Source organism: Syngnathus scovelli, chromosome 12 (assembly GCF_024217435.2).
Source record: "Syngnathus scovelli strain Florida chromosome 12, RoL_Ssco_1.2, whole genome shotgun sequence".
Classification (NCBI taxonomy): Eukaryota; Metazoa; Chordata; class Actinopteri; order Syngnathiformes; family Syngnathidae; genus Syngnathus; species Syngnathus scovelli.
In genome coordinates, this window is record NC_090858.1 from 11,407,663 (window position 1) to 11,430,925 (window position 23,263).

General features: G+C 46.4%; 1 protein-coding gene and 1 long non-coding RNA gene across 7 annotated transcripts in view; one reads left to right on the forward strand and one right to left on the reverse strand.

Moving 5' to 3' along the window:
* Positions 1-233: 233 nt before the first annotated feature.
* The window catches only part of akt3a (v-akt murine thymoma viral oncogene homolog 3a), a 30,307-nt gene continuing 7,277 nt past the window's right edge, over positions 234-23,263 (forward strand). The window contains exons 1-10 of one of the 6 annotated variants that reach the window (XM_049737020.2): positions 234-401; positions 2,630-3,014; positions 13,653-13,772; positions 15,749-15,874; positions 17,698-17,809; positions 19,814-19,958; positions 20,263-20,394; positions 20,687-20,752; positions 21,357-21,425; positions 23,135-23,257. In XM_049737020.2, coding sequence (XP_049592977.1) covers positions 2,969-3,014; positions 13,653-13,772; positions 15,749-15,874; positions 17,698-17,809; positions 19,814-19,958; positions 20,263-20,394; positions 20,687-20,752; positions 21,357-21,425; positions 23,135-23,257 — 939 coding nt within the window. In that variant the 5' untranslated portion in view covers positions 234-401; positions 2,630-2,968. The other 5 variants (XM_049737023.2, XM_049737022.2, XM_049737021.2 and 2 more) reach the window with 5 other exon arrangements.
* Positions 4,889-7,295, reverse strand: LOC125979010 (uncharacterized). The gene is made up of 2 exons (XR_007485183.1): positions 6,601-7,295; positions 4,889-6,478 (listed from the first exon to the last, which is right to left on the reverse strand). It is a non-coding gene; the product is annotated as an uncharacterized lncRNA (long non-coding RNA).

Sequence of the window (23,263 nt, forward strand, 5' to 3'; positions counted from 1 at the left end):
AAATACATGGAAATAATACAAAAGATATAATATTAATTATAATATCACATGTAAATGTATACATTTGAACACCACATACATACAGGACAGACAGACACATGAAGAACCCCCAAGTGTGCGCAATATGTATGTGTAATATTTCACATCTTTTTCAAACTGAAAACAACCGTGTTGACAGTCCCACAGGTGAGCTCATTAGCAAATTGCTGCTAAGCCGTTTGGCTAAGTAGCACCATCAGATCTCGCGAGATCTGGCTCCGTGGCCCCAGGAGGCCGTGCGGGATGATGGTATGAGATGATGATGATGATGATGCGCACGGGTGGTCACTGGTGAGCCAGCTCTCGTCAAAATACGAGAAGAGCTCCGCGGACGCCTTAATAAGAACTCCGAATTGCCCAAGGTAAGACGCGGGACTGTCATACGCTGCCATTTGAGTGAATGAACGACGGGAATAAGAGGGAGAAAGAGGAGAAAAGGGAAAAGGCGGGAGTGTTGGGGGGGGGGGGGGGGGTGTCTCCGCGTGACGTCAGGAGCTTCCCCTAAAGTCAAAACAAGACGTTGATGCGCAACGCTGTGAGGGAATCCGAGAGGATGAACAGAGACCTCTACTTTCGGGGCTGCGGACTGTAAAGCACACAAAATAATAAACGAAAAAGACTTTATTAAGTCGAAAGACAAGCCACGAAAAAAACACAAGTTGTATCGAGACTGCACCTGCTGCTTCAGGTAAACAAGCTAGCCCGGTAGGTAGCGACGGTGTTGTTAGCATAACAACATGGCTGTGTTCATGTTGTGCCGGCCAAGTGACGTTTCGTTGCAGTCCAGATATTTCCAATGTCACGTTCATATTAGTGCCATGACATACATACACTGTTTATTATGGTGACAGTGGAAGGGGGGTAACGTGCGTCAGCTTGGCAGCCAGTGACGTAAATGACAACGATGATGATGATGATGATAATGATGATGATGATGATTTGTACATCATCATGTTTACCAAACAGGAAGGTTTCTAAAATGGAGTCTTAACTGAGCTTAACTGAGCTACTGGCAATTTTCCCCATTCAAAATGAAATTTCAATAGAGATTGTATGGCAAGTCTTCCAAACATTTAAAAGGTAAGTTTGGCTATCCTCACTATCCAGAGTGTTTTCTCACATTGGTCCAAAATCCAAATAGAGCTTTCTAGCGAATAATTCTAATTAGATTCCACAGAAAAAAATTGTGGGAGTTTACTTTATTAGTAACCACTGCATATGCACGGTTGACCATATGTGAGTGTGCTGATTTTTTTCCTCCATTTTTTTTCACTCTTTTCAAAGTAAAAAAAATCCCTAATTTCTCTCAGTTTATCAGCGTTTTTGGAGGGGGTTTAAAGGAAAAAAGTTTTGGGCCAGCCAGGTCCAATACATCATCCATATTATGTCCCCTTCAATTTGTCAGAGAATAGAATTTCCTTTGCGCCTGGCATGTGCTTCCCCTGGCATAGCTGGTGCATCCCGACAGTGGATATCACCATGGCAACCACCAGCCTAGTGACAGGGGGTTCTCCTCGCACTTCATCTCAGTCATCGTCTCTTGTTTTAGCCTCTCTCCAAAGCCCAGTTTGGACTTGTTTTTCTTGTTCTCTCTAGCGAGACGAGCGAATGAAAGGAGATATTTTTATTGCGTGTGGTTTAGTGTGTGCAATTTGTGTACGTATGTGCCAGGGTGTGTTCCCGGTTTAAACCATGACGCCGCAGTCCCTCCCGCCCTTGTGTGGTGACGGCGATGGCAGCGCAGACGCGAGCTGATCCGAATACTGATTCACTCTGCCCACCGCGAGGTAGCCCCAAGTGTTAGCTCAGCCGCCGTGGCGCTAATCCCCAATTGAGGCGGTGTCGGGGCGCTGTTGTTGTGTAATACAGTGTAGTGTAGCAGGGTGCATTTGAGGTGAGCATGCCAGCAATGCGGGGGAGAGCTGGTGCAGAGCTTTTGGGCAGAGAGAGACTGTGTAACTGTGTTTTTTATTTATTTATTTTATTTTCCTGCTATTTATAGCCCATAGCATGCTCTACTACTCCACAGTCCCAAAATGCTCTGGCACCTCCCACACGTGCAGACACAGCAGCCTACACACATCATTCGTCATGCGGGGATAACATAGCGTGCTAGATCAAGATGAATGAAGGAAGCAGACGACGTATTTGTCTGGCAAGCAAGGTCACGTTCTGGCTGGCGCCGGAGACTTTGTCGTCAGTCGTGCGACCGGCACAGCAGGTGGACGGCTATGTCCTCAAAGGAAATACGGCGCTACCTTAGAGTTGCAGGAGAATATTAATTGAATTCTTTTGTGTTTAGTGCGGACTTTGACTGTCAGAGAGTTGTAATAATAAATAAAAAAAACTACACAGCTTTAGCTTGAATTATTCTTGATGATTTTATACTGGGGAGCCAGGACAAGGGCGAACATTTCACTTTTGTAATTTTCTTGGGTGACGAATGACCAACTTGGCATATTTGGAAGTGAAATTGGTCGGCATATGATTAACAATAATTCTCAGTCTCTTAGTGATCAAATAGCAGAGGATATGAACAAATAAATCATTTTATTTCATTTTCTCCCTCCCTCATTTCATTTCCTTCCAGGCTGAGTCACTGCCGGTGAAAAAGGTCTGGAGAGGGAACACGAAAGGAGGAGGCGGCAGTGGCGGAGGACGAGAAGAAGAAGAAGAAGCGAGGAGGGAGGGAGGGAGAAAGATAAGCCACAACAGGAAGCATCGCGACACACGCACACCCTGAGTATTTGGCGTGTCGTGGAGTGAGCGACTACGTGAACTACGAAGCAAGGAAGGAAGGGAGGGAGAGTGACGCGAGGCTGGGAGAGCCGCCCCCCTCCTCCCCCTCCTCATCCTCCTCCTGCTGCTGCTGCCCGGCGCTCTCTGTGGAGCAGGCGTGTAGCGGCAACGCACTCGGCGTGAAGGAACCATGAGCGATGTCACCATCGTCAGGGAGGGATGGCTTCAGAAACGGGGTGAGTGCTTCTGCCGACATCCCTCCTTTTTCTCGCGCTTGCTCGTTATCTTCGTCGTGTCTCCTCTCTGGCCTGGCCTCGCCGGTGCCGCCACATGTGCCGGTTTGTGATTGGCGCGTGCGAGCACATGGATGTCTGCAGCTCACGGTAGCCTGTTTTTGCCGCGTCTCTTTATGACTACGGGCTCGACTGGCCGTGTATGGGAATGTTTATGTACGTCTATGTATGTACGTATGCATGTATGCATGTATGCATGTATGCATGTATGCATGTATGTATGTATGTATGTATGTATGTAACATATGTGTGCGTGTGCACCCGTGTTAGCCTGCGGTCACACTGCATGCGGCCATCATGTACAGACTGTGACATCAAGTTAGTTCTGTCAGGATTCATTCACAGAGCTGCTCTGTAGCGCTGAATGTCACAAAAGAGTCATATGACACAAGGTTGAGATGGGTGCAAGGGGGGGGGGGGGGCGCATGGTGGTGGTGATGGTAGTGTGGGGGGGGGCAGTGACAACACATCCTGTTTACAGCCTTACTGAATACAAACAGAAGGGAAATGACTAAAGTGCAGGGAGGGCGTGATGCTGTGTTGCAAAGATGTGACTTCTCCTTTTGACAACCTCCAAAGTGTCCAATATCAAGTTCGCATCTGGTCTCCAGCTTTGCTGTGTGAAGTTTGTCTTCTCACGGTGCTTGCATGTTTTTGTTTTGTTTTTCCAGGTGTGCTTTGTCCTACATTAAAAAGAATTCTAGTTTCTTTTAAGCCCTAACACTGAGCTGTCATGGAACTCTTTCAAATGAAATTTCAATTTTCAAGCTTTGCTTGAAAGCTTACTATTAAAACTAAAAGAAAGCCAACAAAACTACACACAGTACTACTACTATAACTTCAGTGACCCTTTTTCTATCTTTTTCGACTAAGTACGTGTTGTGTAGTGTCCAAGAAGTTTCCTTAGCTTAGCATCTGCTATGTGGTCAATCGCCTCACTTGTAGTGTTGCTCATGTGGCCTTGAGCGTCTGGAGAATTCTGTTTCCTGCTCTCACTTTTCATCATTGCATCTTTTTGGCCGCATCACAACAACCCAAAAAGCAAACACACGGACCACGTTTTTAGACTCGCATGTTAATTTGACTTTTCAGGCATATTCCTTTTTGGTTAAATTCCACACTGTACCACATTTGATGTTGGGCTTCAGTGGTTCTGATGCGGGGATTTCCATGAGCGTCATCCTCCTGCTATGTGACGGCAGCCCCTTGGAATGTGTGAGCCAAACTGTTGCACAGGAAGTGATGGCACAGCAGGCTTGTGGGTAATGTAGGCCAGCGCAGTTGCACGGGAGGGGGGGGACAGGACCTGTTGGGCATCAAAGTGCCTCTTAGCGCATGAGCCAGATACTCCCATAGACACACGTAGACGGCACGTTGAAATGGGGGACACACTCTTTAGCCCGTCTGTGCCAGCATCCTGCTGTGATCCACCGACACTCGTCTGTGCATATTAAAAGGAACACACCGCCTCCAGTCACGACGCGGTGTTTGACTGAAAGGGAGGGAGAGAGAGAGAGAGAAGGGGACCCAGGTTATGGGGCTGAGGGGGTGTTTTTCCGTGTCAGGAATATGAATATTGGACTGCATCATATGCTCAATTCTCCGTGGGTGCTGCTGGGTCAGGGTGCTGACTCACTCTCCGGGTCGTGATACAGCAAAGACTGCAGTCTTAGTCATTCGATGATGTAGACACCTACGGACCCCTGCCACAGACCATTCAAAGATGACTTTCAGTTGCCTTTTAGCTTTTGTTCCACAGTGTGGAAGGCTCTCGTCTTTCTTCTTGCAAATAATGCTCATCTTTTCATATTCCAAGATTGCCCGGCAGCTTGTTTATTAAAACATAGACGGCATTTGTTTTCATCAAGCAGCAACCATGTTGATGCTTGTGTTGACGTTAAACAGATCTAGTGACAATTTTGCACTCTGCTTTCTTTTTTTCCAGAGACAGTGTTAAAGTTGCAGGTCACACATCTTAATCATCATTTTATAGAGACCTTTTACGACCCGCAGAGATTTATAATGACATCATCGTAAATTTCATGCAGAGGGCACCGATAAATTTCCACAATGCTGAAACTATGACCGGTTTCTTCACTAGTTTGGTGTGGTCGAGTGAGCCTTTATTTTACAAAAACAACTGTCACTTAAATAGCTCAATTTTCCCCAACTATATCTCACATTAATTTTATTATGGTTCCATTTCTTCCTAGCAAACAATGTTAACGATGCCTATGCCTCTGATGCGCTCTAAGCTCCCGTCGTCCACATACACGGCGGGCAGCGGGTGTGACAGTCGTCCGAGTTGGGCTGAAATATTTTTCCTGTGGGGCGTCCCACGGCTGTCACTCCAGCAGACAGTCAGCCGAGGTTGCACACTTGACGTTTCTCACTTGGGTGGCGAGGGTTGTTGTCATACCGAGGCAGTTGCGTTTTTGCCAAGTCCACACAAAGCCATTTTAGGATGAGTTGCAGCTTACGCTGCTGGTCTTGACAATATCACCTTCCTGTGACTCATATCATTGTTTACATTTAGTCCAGCCAGAGCCACTTAATAAATAGGGTGGAGCTCCATGGAGATGTTTGAGGGAAGACCGGCTGACACTAATCCAGCCAAGATGTGATGAAGGCACGGCTTGCTGTTTCAAAGTCCTTCTGTGTCTTCTCCTTTAACCTCCTTCAAGCAAGTGTAGACAGTTTTGATGTCTTGTGTTTTGCAAAGCTTCATTGAACATGCAGCCACTTTTATCAAGTGCTGGTCGTGTTGGCTTTGCGTCACCAGTAATGAGGTCAATTTCATCTCTGCTCCAGCTACATTTGTGCTTGATAAATAAAGTTGAGTTAAGTTGAGTTGACGTCGTGTAGTATGACTGATGGCTTTGGGTGCGAGAACCTAATTGATTGAAACCAAGTGATTCCCGTTCAATGTAAAAAAATGTCACCCATGATTTGTGCTGACGCTTGGGGCGCTTTGGGGTATCCGTGTCATTTTCAGAAACATATTGATTCGTTTTGAAATGGCTTTTATTGAGCATTTGTGTAAATGCCAGCTTGTCATGTAACGAACATCCTTGCCTTAATGTCACCGTTTCTTCCTCTCATCACAACTAGCATATACCCTTCTGCTATGCCAATCAAAAAGGATTTGTTAGAAACGTTGGAAAAATGACATCACTTTGATGATCTTTTTTTCTTGGATGAATGTGTAAAAAGTCCTCATCCATCACATTAAAATCCCCCCCGGAAACAAAGAAGTGGTGAGGAACATCACCCCAGGCAGGGTACACAGTACAGTGTGTCCTCAGACGACCGAGCTTTTCAGAGCCCGCTGTTGACTTCCTTCCTTCCTCTCTTCATTCAAGCTGAGTGGGATGCATTGCTTCTTTATCTCCTTCAAAGAAAGAGTTCTGCATATGGAATAAATCAGCATTTTCAAGGCAACATAACCAGTGCTCAGAACCCACTTCTCATATGAGGCATAAAGGCCGGGTGATTATAAAGGCACTTGGCGTGATAAACGCCAGCATACCTGTGACCTTTATGAGAACTTGGACGGATGGATGCTGGATAGTCTGAAGGACGGTGGGCGGCGAGCCATGAGTCCTGCTCGTAAAGGACGCCGCAGAGATGTTGCCCCCTGCTCTCCGCCAACACAAGTTACAAAGCTACTTTGGCCCGGTGGAGAAGTTCGAAGCTCAGATTCATGTCCGCCCCGGCTGTCGAGTATACCTTCTGTGGGCCCAAACGAGACATCCGGGTTCGCAGTCAGCTGCCGTTACCGAGACTATTCTTCCCTGGATTCACCCTTGGTTGTATACAAAGCGTTCAATCCATCATTGCGCACCCTTGCCGCATCCTTCTCCCTCTCCCTGGGTGGTTTCATCCCTTGGGGAGCTGTACCGTCGCAGTTGTAAATATCAGACTGCGCTGTGGGGAGGTTCAGCGGGTGCATTGCAGCGAGGCGGCCATTTTGGCCGGGCCAGTTCAGCGGGTTCGCTCTCGCTGGCCAGCCAGATCAGGTGGCGGTGCCAGGTCTCTGACATCAATCACCGGACGGCGGCGACTCTATGCTGTTGCCCTCCTGTCAACAACACTCCCTCTCTCCTGTCGTAGCGCTTTTCTGTCTCCTCTCCGGCCGACGTGAACGTACGGGGCAGGCAGCAGACAGGCAGACACTGCGGGCTTTGTTATGCATGGCATCCTCTTACACATCCGGAGGAAGTGTACGCTCCAGTGTGGTTTTACAAACTGTTTCTATTGTCCTCAGAATGACTCACTCCACACTGCAGAGGAGAATGGCTGGCTGGCTGGCATGCAGGCAGGCAGACAGGCAGGCAGACAGGCAGGCAGACAGGCAGGCAGGCAGGCAGGCAGGCAGGCAGGCAGGCAGGCAGGCAGGCAGGCAGGCAGACAGACAGACAGACAGACAGACAGACAATGCAGACAGACAGGCTGAGGATATTTTCCAATGCACCAAAGACCCGCCATGAGTACAAACACACTTGAAAGGCAGGCTGGCTACTTGGGCCGGACAACAAAGTTAGGATGGGGTTTTGTATCTCAATTGTTCTTCCCTATGATTTGCCTGTGAAGCGTTAGCGAGTTAGCAACGCAGAGTTGCTGCCGGGGACACTCGGCTAGTCGTTGCAATCGTTTGCAGGAAGAATCTTTGCAAAGGCCACACAAACATCGAGATGGATTAATGGCCCAGGAGAGTGAATGAGCTATTGTGGAGTCTTGTATAAATGAATGAAGAGGATCAATGAATGGAGTGCTGATGGCTGCTGAGGATGTTCATTGAAGGATGTTGAGTAATGGGATTAGTTGGTAGCTCCCAATCATCAAAGTGCTGACGTTTGATCAGTCATTCTGGATGCACGTATGCTAATGCATCACTCCTGCTTTGGGGCAATTGTGAATACAGCAACCATCCTTCATTCGGATCAGAGTTGAACTGGAGCCCAGCCCAACTGACGTTGCCCCTTGTTCACACTCAACTATATTAGGAAAAGCTCATTGTAAACCCCATCGCTGCTTTTGATCACTTAAGCCACCCCAGCGATTAGAGCAAAAAGGACAGTGTGTCGTCCAACATGATGGCAGGCGGCGGTATTGTTGGTCGCTTCGCTGAGGCTTTGGACTGATTAGAGGAGGCAGGTCGGAGTCACTCACTCCATTCGCTCCGTCTGATTTAGGCCAGCAGATTACCGCGTGCTGGTTTACAGCAATTGTAAATGTCAGAAGAATTTCGGGGCCATATTGTTCGCGGCTTAGTGGTGATTTTGATCTCATCGTTTAAGTTTGAGGAGATAACCGGCTGCTCTCGGCTGTCGTGTTTGCTTCCGTCGTTGCGGTCCGACGTTACGTCCGACTTCACGGTTGAGCTGGCAGTGCTGGTGTCACGGCGGCCAGGTTAAAGGGACATCCCGTCTATTTATAGCCCTCCCACCTGTAATCTGTCCCTTGAAGGGATTAGCCAAGCCGCTAGTTTGAGCCTTCTGTGCCCGAGTGCTGATTGTTATTAAATCACCAAAGTAAAATTGAGAACCATCCAGAGCATTCACTTCCACTGTGCATATGATCCAGATCATACAATGGAATCACAAAATGTACTTTAAAAAAAAAAAAAAAAAAAAATCCAAATGTTGCCTAAAAACAAGTAATACTCTACTGCTGGTTGTGCATCCGTCATTTATGAAACAAATCTGTTTACATAGCAGTTATAGTGGAGACAAAAGGAAAGTGGTGATGTAGCCGCTCAAACACAAAGTTCACGTTCCTGCGTGTGTGAGCGTGTGTGTGCGGGCGGGAACCTGCGTGCGTGAGTGTTGTGTGGGAGTAGAAGACGGGTCAAACATCTGCCATATTGAGATATTGTTCTACTGAATTTTGATGCTTTGACTAGAACAGATGATTCGTGACTTGGTGATGCTGATGGCCAAACAATTGCAGTTAATGTTACAGCAAGTGGCGTAACAAGAGTTCTTGTTTAATATGTTTACATTTGTTTTGACAGCAGAAGAAGCACAACAAATATGAATCTGGTCTCTGTGGCTTATTAGTTATGCATAATGGAGCGTGACTGATAACTGTAAGAAAAAAAACAGCCTAGGCGGCGGTGTTTTGCCCGTATTTCTTCGTCGTGTTCATTCATAACATCCGTTGTGTGGAGATTGCTCTTGACGGAAACTACTACTTCTTCTTATTGTTATTATCATAATACACTGGTCAGACAGACCGGTAGAGAGTTAGACAGACATCACGCTCGGACAAAAAGGAGGGAAAACAGCAGTTAGTGAGCTGGAGAGCACTTGCTGTCGCGTCTATAATACGACATCAATTGGCTGGGCTGGTGTGTGTGTGTTTTAATAGTACTTAATTGTTTATTCTGGCCCGCTGCGCTTGGCTTTTCCGCTCAAGTGTGTGTGTGTGTTTGTGTGTGTGTGTGTGTGTACAGAGAGGTATGTTGTGCGTGTGTATAGGTTTACAGGCAGACATGGAGACGAGCAGCACAATGCTTTTAGAAAGAAGGGGTGCATTAAGAGGGTGGAGGGAGGGGCTTTACAAAAGATCAGTGGGTCTTAAGTTGCGCACACGCATGCACGCGTAACGCCAGCTGCTGCCCACGGCCCCCAGCTCGGCATTTCTGAATGAATAATACAGAGCCAGCCACTCTGCAATAATAGCAAAACATACACACACACACATGCACAAAGCTTTGCACCTGTTCACCACTGCTCTATTGGCAAGGACCGACCGGCCTGGTTAAGGTCCACCCAGGGACTCTTTTGAAGATGAATGAACGCACGTACACACAGTTGTAGGCAACAGTTGGACAGCTGTGTTAGCCTCCCAATGATGCCTTGTCAAGTTCTGATGACGCCTTCCCGTCTCACGTTCAGTGTAGTAATCCTTCAGTAGTGCTTGACCTCATTAGGGAAACGATCAAGTGGACTTGAGCCTCTCCCAGCTTCGTAGTTTGAAGTCCAGAACCTCAAAATTGTGAGGCCAATGTGCTAAGGCTATCATGCTAGCTGCAAAGTTTTGGTATTTAAATGAACTGTTGTCTGCTCATCCTCTATAATGTAAAGAATTAAACAATTTGTGCATTATGATTTGATGCTGCAATACAATTCATCGTGTGGCTTCTTCTTGCCCACTTGGAGGCAGTATAATGCATTCATGCAGGCACAAATGAGGAAGAATTGTACTTTTTCTTCTACTACTGGAAGTAACCCTCGAAGATGCTGTAATATTAGAGAATGTATGTTTGTGAGTGTTATATTATTTGTGTACAAGTGTTGCCCTATCATTGTACTGAAAACCAGTGAGTGGAATTCAGGAAAAAGATTGAATGTGGAAAATACGTGCGTGCGAGCGTGCGCGCGCCCGTGTGTGTGTTTGTGTGTGTGTGTGCGTGTGTGTGTGTGTGTGTGTGTGTGTGTGGGTGGACAAGCACTAATCACATTAGACACACACACACACATTATGAACACAAGCAGCGTGACATTTGCCATTTTACCGCACGTTTTCACGCGCCATTAAACCTACACTTTGTTTTTTTAAGCAGGTGCCTGTTTTTATTCCTACACCAATGATGTTCACAGTGTGTTTTTTTTCTGATGTTAAGACTTAAAAATGGAAAAAAAACTATAATTACAAAAAAATAAACAAACAAAATACAAAACTATTAGATACCAAAATAGATATAGACAAAAGTAGAAGCTGATGAAAAATGAAAAAGAATCTCGCAAAAGTAGTGTAAGTAAATTACATAAGATTATGTCAAAATACCCACATATTAGTCCAAATCCAAAAATATTAAACTTCAAAATATTAATTAAAGTAGAAAAATATTAAATGGGAATATTAGACTACATAAAAACACCAACGGCCCTTCCCCAGAAATTAAAGTATTGGACAAAAGTATTTCTGCAAAATATTACTTCAATACCAGACTCGCTTTTAACCACCCAAAAATATTACAAAAAAATGACAAATGCCATAATAGGAAGTTAAAAAAACTTTATATATATATTTGGAAAGGTTTTATTATTTATATTAATTTCAAAATATAAATGCCATTCCAAATGGCCTGATGTCTTCTTTTCGGTGTTTCTTGTTAATCCGTAAAGCGTTTGATCCCGAGTTAGACCACCACAATGCAGTCAATCCAACTCGGACATGCGGGGGCCAAAAGTGGCACAGGTGGTGCCAAGCTGACAGCCCCTCCCGTGGCTAAGATGCTAATATGCTAACCCTGCACTAATCCTAAATGTGTTTTAGGAAGTGCCCGGACTCTGCTGACCCACCACACACACCCAGCAATATGTCTTGTGGGATTACTAACAGTAGAGCATCACTGGGTAGATGCCATGCTCAAGGGAGCCACTGCCATCTACTGGACTCTTGTTGTACTGCAAGAGATTGCTCATCTGAAAATGACGGTTTAATATGTCAAGCGTGCTATATGACTACCAGCTGAAGAAGGGGTGAGCAGAGGGGCACCAGGGCGTTGCGTCCTTCCAGCCCAGCGTACCAGGAGATGCAGCTGGCTGGGTGAAAATCTCTTTAGCGCCCCTGAGGGAACACCACGTTCCCACAAGGGACTGGGGGGGGGGGGGGTTATTCCTCTCAGTGCAGGGCCCTGCTTGCTCGAGTCATGTGAGCGCAACCCAGCTGCGGCAATAACTCTGAAAAAGATGGCTTTGTTGTGCTGAAGCAATGACGAGTGTCCTTTACAGCGGCCCCGATGTACTAATGACGCTAATGCACTGTAAGTGGATTTGCGTCCAAGAGCCCAGATTCGCCTTAAGAAGTCTGAGCAGACTGGAGTTAGAACTGCTGCGCTGGTGGAGGTGGGGTTGTCGGGGTCACACACACACACCTGCAAGGAAAAGGTGCATGTTTTGTTCTTGTGCTTGCAGCACGTGTCCACCAGTGAGGTGCCACAGCAGGACTTGTTGCACAATCTCACACTTTTAATCCACGGCAGGTTACCTCACTTCCTCTGACGCTTGTTTACCCGACCGCCTGGAGGCGTTGACGATCGAGAGCACCTTTTCCACACGATACAACAAAATGGAAACTTCAGAGCCACAAAAACAAGACAAAACATACAATAAAATCCGACAGACTGACTATGTAGATCAAAATCATTCAAATACGAATATTGGATAAAATAAGAGAAATTTGCAAACATTGATTTGACTATTATTAAAAAACAGACAAAAAGGAAAAGTTTGAGACAGAAAACCCCTAAACTAACAAAAAGATGATGAAAAAGAGAATGAAAAAAATTAGACTACACAAAATACTGTCTAGGACCAAAATATGTGTGCGTGCGCGTGTGTGTTTGTGTGTGTGTGTGTGTGTGTGTGTGTGTGTGTGTGTGTGTGTGTGTGTGTGTGCGCGCGCGTACACAGGAACGTGGCACATCCCCGCCGCTGCCAGCGCTGCCTCTGCGCCATCTGCATATCAGCCTCAGCCTCGGCCAAGGCATTAAATTAAATCCCTGTTCGGGATGATTAACAAATGGCTGCTGAGCTCACATAGTTTTGCGGCGTTCGCTCATTTAGCTTGCCGTCAAGGATTTTTCCTGGTCCTGAAGGAGTGTGACATGGAAAGGAAGGAACACTTTGTGCCACTTGTTTCTCTTCTGCTGGCTCAAGTTCAGCTTTGTCGCTTGTACCTGTCTGCTGCTTGGCTTTGCTTTCCCCCCCTATCCGCGCCGAGAGGAATGCTTAATCGGCCCCGCTAATTGAGTGACATTTACTCACTGTGTTGTCCTAATTGTCCAATCAGAAAGCTTGGAACGGACACAGTCGCATCTGATCCATCTCCGAATGCGGAGACGGCAAGCTGCCGCCGCCGGAGACTGACATGACAGCGAGACTTTCGCCTCCTTCGTATTTCTGCCGAGAGTCAAGTTGACTTTTTTAAACTCTTCTTTCTATGAGCAACATGTCTTTAGAGCCAGTGCAGTGGAGGACTTGTTTCCCGGAAACAATACTCATAAAATCGTTACTTGGTTTTGTTTCTTGGTATCGGTCCCTATGCAAGAACAGAGTACTTGTAACCGTATCGGTCTATAAAAAAGTGGTATTGTGTGCTAATGATTTAAGGTCAAACCATTAAATCCACTTCTTCACCCATGCTCTACTACAAAAAAAAGAATACATTAAATAATCAATTTATTGTTCTTTTAAATAAGATTCTAAAAATGCCAGGCCCCGCCTCTTAAAGGTGAACTTGAGTAAAATGCTGTCAAGGTTTCGTGCGGCAAAGTATTTACACTACAATTTGCGTCTTTTCCCGTGCCAATTAAGTCTTGAAAGACTTTACAAAAGAGCCTCTCCCTCTCTCCTTTCCTTCCTTGGATCCGTCAGATCACAGCGCTCTCCCGTATCGCCGATCTCCCGCTGTTCCAAGAAACAAAAGACTCCTGTTGTCTCCGCTGCCGTATAGTTTAGTGCCGACTAATTGGTCTTGCGGGAGAAAGGAGCTTGTGCGGCTAAAACCAAATGGAAGCGAAGCGCGGAGATGGTGTGGGAAGCAAACCGGCTGTTGTCTTTTTTTCAGCAGCGGTCCAAACCAGAGACATGTGGCTCCCCAGACAAGCTGTCCAGAGCGAAAGCGCTTTGCCGGACCCGTCACGAGCCGGGCCAAGATGGGATTGCTTCGACAGAACATCGTTGGATCGTGCGTGTGCCGCCGCCGTCGCTTTTGGAAGCCTCGCGCGGACAACTGTCCATCTCCCCTCGCCGTCTGTGCCACCCCTGGCTGCCCCCCACCACCTCCTCCTCCTCTCATTATCCGCACCCACCCACCCACGCACGCACGACCACACACATGTACGCACTCGCCCGTGGGTCCGGGCCAGAAGCGTTGCCGAAATGTTTTCAGTGGTGCTGGACAGCTGAGCGACAAAGCGGCCAGCGATCGTCGCTTGGACACTCGCATCTCCAAAGTGACTCAGAGAAATGACTGGACTCGGACCAGCCAGCCTCTCGTCACTGCCAGTTTTATTATACTTTGAAGCACTTCAACTTTTCTCTCCATCCTCATCCTCTTGGATGGCAAATTGAGGCCCCTTTCACGCAAATTAGCGCTTGTGAGACAAAGCAGAAGATCAGGTCAGAGTTTACACAAAACACAGAAAGGGCAAGAGGCTATTACTGCACTTTTGTGCTATTTATGTATGGATGTGCGTACATTGAATTGTGTATGGCATTGTACACCTTAAAACTTCAAACTGTTTGGTTAAAAATTGGACCGACCCAGGAAGTTGGGTCAGGTTGTTTTGTTCAATTGTCCAATTTTTAACCCAAATTGGTTTGTTTTTAACCCAACACGGGTTGAATTTCTTGATCCACTTTGACTCCAAATCTTCAAAATTGTTCATAGTAGTTAGGATAGTGATATCAATCAAACATGAGTTTTAAATAGCGAAGAAGTTTTTATTTCTTTGGCATGTCAGTCTGTATTCTGGCAAATTCCACTCATCTGCTGACCATTGCTTTTTTTCATTATTTAACAGAAGGGTTCGAACAATTCTTATTAAGCCTTATTTCCACTTTCATAATACAGTCTGGTGCGCTCTGAATGATCACACTTTACAAGAATCACACTCTGTCTTTCCCACCTTTTCTGTTTTCTTTCCTGTTCTGTTTATCGGTAGCAAGCGATCCAAAGAATATGCTTCGCTTCTGTAAAGGACAGGCGGAGGAAATGTGCGTGGGGGGACCGAGTGGGCGGAGTTGTTATCAAAGAGAAAAATAAAGACCAATCGTGGGGGGGAAAGGTGTGATTTGGTAATCACAACCACACATTGGCACCCGTCTGCATATTCTTAACTGCGCCATGGCTCAAATCAGCCGCAACACACACACGCACGCCTCCATCGCCGATAGAACTCGGAGGTACCGGCAGGGCCCGCAGTCACACAGTCCCTTCGGCAGAGCAGGTGTTTTTCGGCAACGTGCTAATGAGCATGGCCTGCTGTCATTCCAGCTTTAAATGGATGTCGCAAATAGAACAGACACCATCAAACGCACACGCACGCACGCCGCCTATTCTCCTCTTGCGGCAAATCAGCCCAAAAAAGGTGATCGGAGCTGTTGCTCGCACAGATGCCATTTGTCTATTTTCACCAGGTGTATTCTGGAGGAATGCTTAATTAAAAAAATAGCCTTGAGAAGGAGGCGAGCATTGCTGCCAGTGAGCGGCTGCTGCTCAAAAGTGTCAAGCTGGTGAGGTTTCTTGGAGGTTCCTGTGAACTCCAGTAATGTTCATTCAGGTGTGTTGTAATGTTCATTCATCATATCAATCTTTGTTTGAATTGGGACCAAATCTCTTGAGTCTAGGCCATTTTCTCGTCCGAGGGTTTTTACTCGCTGTGGTTCTGAAATGTGCTTGCATGTGTGCGTGAATCTGAACAGGGTGGTGACCTCGACACCTGGCCATGTATTAGCCAGATGATGCCGCTGGCATGGTCACTTTGAGTCGAGTGCAAGTAAACATGTTTTTGTCATATTTTACATGATAATCCGATCGGAGTCCGGCAGGCGGACATGTGCTATGCGAAAGACTCCACAGTGTTTTTTTTGGGACTGATGAATCGTTAGGCCCTGTGATTCCGATTCACATTAACACTCGCTTTACTTCTTTGCCTGCAGGTGAATACATAAAGAACTGGCGGCCGCGTTACTTCCTGCTCAAGACGGACGGCTCGTTCATCGGCTACAAGGAGAAACCTCAGGATGCCGACCTGCCCTACCCGCTAAACAACTTCTCCGTAGCAAGTACGTCGTAAATATTTGTGAGAAACAACACAAAGAATCAAACAAGCGTTCCTCTCTGTGCCACATGACGACTGCGCTGTGATTTGTGAGGGTTTAAGGATTATCTTGTTTGATTTTCGAAACAAAATGTGGTCATTTGGTCGATTTCCGGCCATGATTCCAATGGATTAAAAACGATTAGACATCTGTGGTGTATGTCACACAGCAGGCATATGTCTCCTAATAAACAAATGGCTGTAGTTGTCGTTCATGGAAAGTCATCTGCTCGGCGCAGTGACAGTGAGTGAGCTTGAATGCTTGTCAACCTCATGTGGCCTGTGATTGGCTGGCGACCTTGTCTCACCTAAAGGCGAGTGGGATGGGGTCCAGCTCACCTCATAGTGACCCTAATCATGGCAAGTGGTTTAGAAAATGAAAGGAGAGACGGATGGATGGAGTTCTCCTTTAAGGTCTGAATATTATTGCTAACAAAAGACGAATGAAGGAATAACGCCACCTCGAATTTCTCTCAATGCCCTAAGCAACTGTATTATAAAGTCAAGCAGTCCTCGAGTGTTCATGAAAAGGGCGGAGGAGGAAACCTGTGAACACCAGCACGGAGGGCTGATTGTGAACAGATGAGCGATGGAGGGATGCACTGCAAGTGGAAGCATCCCGAACAGACAGCGAGGAGGAGATGGGATCGGGGAAGGCGGAGGAGGAGGAGGAGGCAAAAGGAGTTTGTGCCGAGGACAAGCCGGGCCATACATCCGGCCCCGGCTGCTTGGCACTGCGCTGGCACCACCACATCTGTTGCCCAAAGCTGCGAGGCCAGGTGGCGCGTGTGTGTTTATCTGTGTGCAAGCGAACAACAGAAGTGGTCAGATGGAGCAGAGACAGTACAGGCCTGTTCCCCGCAGAGTGACACACACACGCACACACGCACGCACACACACACACACACACACATCCACCCACTCACTAAACTGCTTGAGATTTTGCAGCCGCCTGCTGTGGCAAACTCAGTTTTGATTGGAAACGCATGCGTGGAGGTGTGAGTGCTTTTTTGGCACGGGGCGGCCGCTGACCTTGTTTAACGCCAGCGCAGCACGTCAGGTACAAACTTTGCACGCATGCGCTGGACCCGCGTGGCATCGCCATTAACCTTCTTGTAAATTTTGGGTGGCACCGAGACAACCTGCGCCGCACCTGACTCAAACACAAAACTGTGCTAGCTAGCCAGCGAGCGAGCCGAGGACATCACGAGGCCTTCTTCCCCGTCTGCGCTCGCAGCCAGCTCGACTCGTGGCCCCATCTGGCTCTGTGTGCGCACGTTTCTGCCTTTGTGTACAAATGGCCTAATGCGCTGCCCATTTTTTTGCCGCCGTGCCATTCTTTAGATATTCACCAGATGCGCATGTGCCGCAGCACATATTATCCTTTGGCACGGCCAAGCGGCTGCATTTGGAATCCTCGGCGGTGGATGTTATTACCTTTTTTTTCTCTCCTTTTTAAAGCGATTCAAAGACCAGCTGCATCTGTGCTAATGGAACACGCTTGCCTAAAAGTCAGAGGGTTCCGCTAACACTAATAAAATCTAAAAAATCTATAAGAATTGGTCGTGAAAAAAAAAAAGAGTCTCTCAGTTGATACAAACAGTTGTTATTCTGCCTCGAGTATATGTGTGCTCAAGACAGCCATCCATGATTTTGATCTTTTTAGTTTCTCATGTGAAATGACCTTTCAATGTAAACATGATCAAAGTCAGAATTGAGTGCTATATGGACAGATTTTTAGCAGACTTTTTTAAGAACACTGTAACAAGCCAAATGTCCCGTTGGCAGAATGCCAGCTGATGAAGACGGAGAGGCCCAAGCCCAACACCTTCATCATTCGCTGCCTCCAGTGGACCACCGTCATCGAGAGGACCTTCCATGTGGACTCCCCTGATGAGAGGTTAGTGAGCCCCAACGCCAAAAGACAACTTTTCACTTTTTCCTGAAAGCACACACGCAAAAGTTTCCAAAAGAAAGTTGCCCACAATTTTCCATGACTAAAGTACGTTATTTATGATGTTGCATCCATTTCATCAAGGGCATGGGTAGGACTTGGTGTGTATGTACAGTAAGCGTGTGTGTGCGTGTGCGTGTGTGTGTGTGTGTGTGTGTGCGTGAGGCGGGAGAGGAGACCTTTCAAGTAGCGTCGGCATAAATTCTCCAGCTGCTCGCTTGCTTTCTGAGGAGCTGAGGTGTTTATCTCCAGAAAATGAACAGCTTTGCCCAGAAGACCACAGATGCTCCTGTGCATCCTTCTCACTACACTATCTGTGTGTGTGTGTTTCTAATATATTGGTGCCTAGTCAATCAAATAACCATGCGGTAATTAACACAAAAGAATATCTTTACATTGATGGTCTTGCTAAAAGTCAGGTGTAAACCAGATGTGCAATACTAAAAGTGTCTTCTAAGGTGGGTTTCTTTTATTTCTTTTTTTTTTTTAACTGTATCCGCGGCATTGTACTGGCAGCGGTCCAGCCGCTCACACGCTGGCGCGACGCCCGACTGTAGACAGGCCCATTATCTCTCATTAGTAAAAAAAAAAACCCTCATTATAGTCAAAACACTCATGCTAAGAGATAGCGAGAGCATTTACGTATCTGCTTGGTGACCTTGAGAGAGTTCCCGTTGCTTTTCATGTCACGCATGCAACACGGCTGACCGAGAGCGCCATTGTAGTCGAGCGGGAAGCAGAGTTTGCCCTTGTTGCGGAGCGCATACGCTACGCTCACAAGTCTTTGCACTCAAAAAGGGATTCAGATCTTGAAATAAAGTCGGGAGCGGCGTTTAGGTTGAGATAGATGTTCTTCCAAATCCTCGCGGGAAACATATGGGTATGGAACGCCAAGCAAAACACCCAGCGCTCATCATTTGGGAGTCAAACAGGTTTCATTATTCCCGCCGCAAATCCCTGCTTGCTTGCTCGCGAGCGTCAAAGATTTTTGCAAAATTTGAACGGTGTCTTTGAAGGGCTCACCTCACTTCACTCGCTGCTCTGGTGTAACACCACAATGTGCCATGGCTTTAACTCTGTTTGAGCAAAGATCAGCTGAGAGAGAGAGTCTCAAAGTCACATTCCACTAACAACTGCATCAAATCAATAAAAAAATATATTTATATATATTTAAAAATACTTCTTTTGAGTAGATAAAATGATTCCCTTACTATTCCTCAGCATCTGAAAATCAAAATAAAAAACTGAACCCCCCCAAAATAAAAATGAAATCAATTAAAAAATATTTTAAAAATTGAAAATAAATAAAAAGGATTACATTAACAGGTGATTGTTATGTAAAGGTTAGCAAGCTTTGATTGTTTTCCAGTTACTCATCCATGTTCAAAACTGGCTGAGTCCCTAGGGCCTGAAAATCAAGATTTTTTTTTACTAAAATGCAAAAAAAAATAGACAATATGCATTTTCAAGTATACATAAAAATATGAAATTATTGCATAATTTGTGTTGCTCTTAACACCATGGAAAACGCTCATAACCCCTGTCATTATATTTATCATTGTTACAAACAATAACCACACACACACCTCCTAATTGACCAACTTTGTCCCAGCAGATGTTGAACAAGTCTGCTAATGAAAAGCAAATGGGGGGGAACAATGTTTGCAAACAACATTGCATTGTTCGCTGTAACACAGGGGCGTATAACACACACACGCACACGCAGGCATGCACGCACCAGCAGGCATTAGTTCTGCTCCGTGATCATTGTTCATTGGCTTGATTCTCTTGGCGGCCATTTTCCTCTCTGTTAAACAAACGAGCGTTTGTGTCAATTTAAAGGGCGTTCAAGCCAAGCTGCCGTTTTTGCAGATAACCCGCGTTAGCCGTAGCGACACGTAGCGTCCGTCGTACGCCGGTGTCATTATCCAGTCTGTGGTCTCCTGGTAGAGATGAGTGGACGGAGGCCATCCAGATGGTGGCAGACAAGCTGCAGAAGCAAGAGGAGGAGAGGATCCAGTGTAGTCCCACCTCCAACATCGACAACATGGTGGAGGAGGAGATGGACATCTCCACCACGCATCACAAACGCAAGGTAGCTAACGCACGTATGGAAACATGACTCATGTTGTCAAGCTTCATACTTGGAAGGAAGTCTTTTTTACATCTGGTTATTTCAATTGCCCTAAAATGTACAGGAAGTCAGCCATTTCGATATGAAGCAGACATTTTGAGGCAATGAAAAATTTTCTTGGACTCTAAATACATATTCTTCAGAAATATGTTGAATTGCAAATTGTACGGGCACTGAACTTGGACCAACTTCTGCACATTGTTGATACAGCTTTTGTAACCTCCTAAAATTGCACAGTGTTAAACTTTGTTTTTTGTCCACCCAGACAATGAGCGACTTCGACTACCTGAAGCTGCTTGGAAAGGGAACATTTGGGAAAGTGATTCTTGTCCGGGAGAAGGCGAGCGGGAAATACTATGCCATGAAGATTCTAAAAAAGGAAGTCATCATCGCCAAGGTCTTTCCTCAACTGACTTTTAAACTGCATTATTTTAGCCTCTTGAAACTTGTTGTCAGGGGCGGAGCTTAGAGTTTGAATAACATGCTTGCCTCTGAGAGGTATTGTTATCACAAAAGTAAAACAAGGATAGAAACAGGACAAGATGGAGACGCCAAGCTAACAGCTAAGCTAACATGAAATGTAGTGTACCCAAACACCAGATGATTACTGAATTTCTGATGAATTTATCGACCTGTTTAGTGAATCTTTGTGATGGTTTGACATGCTGTTGTTGTGTTGTTGTGTACAGGATGAAGTGGCACACACACTCACAGAGAGCCGAGTGCTAAAAAACACCAGACACCCCTTTCTCACCGTAAGTCACATACGTGCCACACACACACACACACACACACACACACACACACACACACACAACGGGGGGGGTTCACACTTACTGTATGCACACATGCAAATGTGCTACATCTGCACTTACTCTCACACGAGGCGGCACATTGATCCTATACGTACCTGCGTCTCTGGAGGCTAATTACGCGCCAGGCATCAAATTGTGGGACAATAATGGACACATCTGTTAGCCGTTTGCTGTTTGCGCAGACACATCAGCTCCCGCTAACTTCCGTCTGCTCCAGATACTTTTTTTTCCTTTATACCACTGTCACATCTGCAGCCACAAAGAGACGCAAAGACCAACTGTTCTTTTGTTTAGCGCTTCTATCCTTCAAAGTAAACACTTCTCGCATGATTGTTTGCCGAAGCGCATACGGAGATGAACCATCTAAAGCTACGGATGCTAGTCTGGTTTTGTTTGTTGCGCCTGCTGTTTTCATTCTCGAACGATGGCAATGACATTCAAGATGGTGAAAGTCACCTGTACGCCTTGTATTTGTTGCAGTGATACAATGTTGTACTTTGAGTGCATGTGCAAATTAAACGCGCCTTTGTTGTGTTTGTTTCAGTCATTGAAGTATTCGTTCCAGACAAAAGACCGCCTCTGTTTTGTCATGGAGTATGTGAACGGCGGAGAGGTAAGACGTGAGATACTTGACATACTATAGTATTTCAGTATTCCCCCACTATATCACCCTTCATTTGTTTGTTTAAGCATTCGTTTTCTGACTTTTTTGTAATTCAATTCAAATTAATTCATTTACTTCAAATTGAAATGCTAAGTAGTACAATGCAGTTTTCAAAAGCCACAAAAAGTCAATTGGTCGTCTATCCCTGCGTATTTAAGAGATTTCTCGGGAAAAATGTGTCTTTTCTTCTATGCAATTGAGTAGGCGTCAGTTAATCACAGATGAAGTAGCTTTACTGTACACAATGCAAAGATGTGCTAACAGTGAGCCACTTAAGGGGACTGTTGAGTCAATTTGCCAGCCAATTGGCTCGTCACGCGTCTCCTCCTCATCCTTCGGCTGCTTGTCGACTGTCGACTCACCTGTGGGCCTCCAGCAGCCAGAATGACAGTCGGAGACAAAATGAGTTTGGATCCCCCCCACTTTTCCCCATTTCTCAGCCTTTTAATCGGCACCAATTGCAATCTTGCCTCATTCCCTTAGTGTGGCCATCACCTGCTGCCTGCCTTCCAGCGAGCAAGGCGCATTGCGGCGCTCGGCGCCAGGCCTGGGCCAACGCTCGCCCGAGACGGCGGCAAACACACGCCGCAAATAGACCCTCATCGGACAAATTGTGAGCGCGCGTACTGCACGGGTGCCGCCAATTACAAAGCTGCCACAGTCGCAGCTGCCAGCGCGCTGATCAAGGCCCACCTGTCGTGTTAGAGCACGCACGCACACACACAGCAAGGTGATCCATCCGTGAGCATCACTCCAGCGGCCATATGCAAACCTCCCTGAGCAATTAATGGAGAGATGTGTGCCCCGTGGCCTCGTGGGTAATTTGTACCACTCTGCTGTGGGCCGTGCGTGTGACAAGTGACAGCAGAGAGTGAAACTATGAGGCCAACACGGAAAAGCGTTGTGTAGTGGGGGGGCTGGGGGTTCACGCCAACTATGACACAAACAAAACACTTGAACACTTTTTTTTTTATATAAAGATTGTTTGTTAGACTAAAGTGCATCAGTATTTGATTTACAAAAAAAGCATAGTCCAGGGAGTACAAAGTCTTTGTGCTCCAGAAAAGTTCTATTAGAATAAACACCCGCTACCCCCCCCCCCCCCCGCATAAGAAAAACGTATGGTATGAGAATAAAGTCATATTTTTAAAAAGTTGTATTTTTAAGGAAATAGAAAATAATGTATTAAAACTAGTGGCCTTTGCATTAATGATGCGAGTTAGGTTTTTTTGCCAGCAAGGAAGCAGGTCGGAGTGAATGAAAATGGAGGCTGGGAGGGGGGCAGATAGTGCACTAATGAGCGTCACGCCGGAGGCTGGGGGGGGTGGCGCGGCGCTCCATGCCGCCTCCCTTTAACTGGACTGGCGTATTGATTAAGAGTTTGGCCCCCGTCGCCCAACTCCACGCCAGCGCCTCGTCAGCCTCGCCTGAGGTTGGTGCGCGCCGAATGGGGGTGTGCGCTTGTAGATGAGGTGCCAGCTGCTGAGTGCCTCCATACCCCCCCTCCGTCTTTTTGCCCTCCCCTCCGCCATCTATCATCTCAATATGGTGCGCAGGCAGCCAGTTTGTGTTGTGCTAATTTCCTTCAATAAATCAGTAATTATTGCTGCGCCGTCCCTGCTGTCTCCCTATACCCTCCCTCCGCCTTTCCCCCGCAGCTGTTTTTCCACTTGTCCAGAGAGCGGGTGTTCTCCGAGGAGCGCACGCGATTCTACGGCGCCGAGATCGTCTCCGCGCTGGATTACCTGCACTCGGCCAAGATCGTGTACCGTGACCTCAAGGTAAAC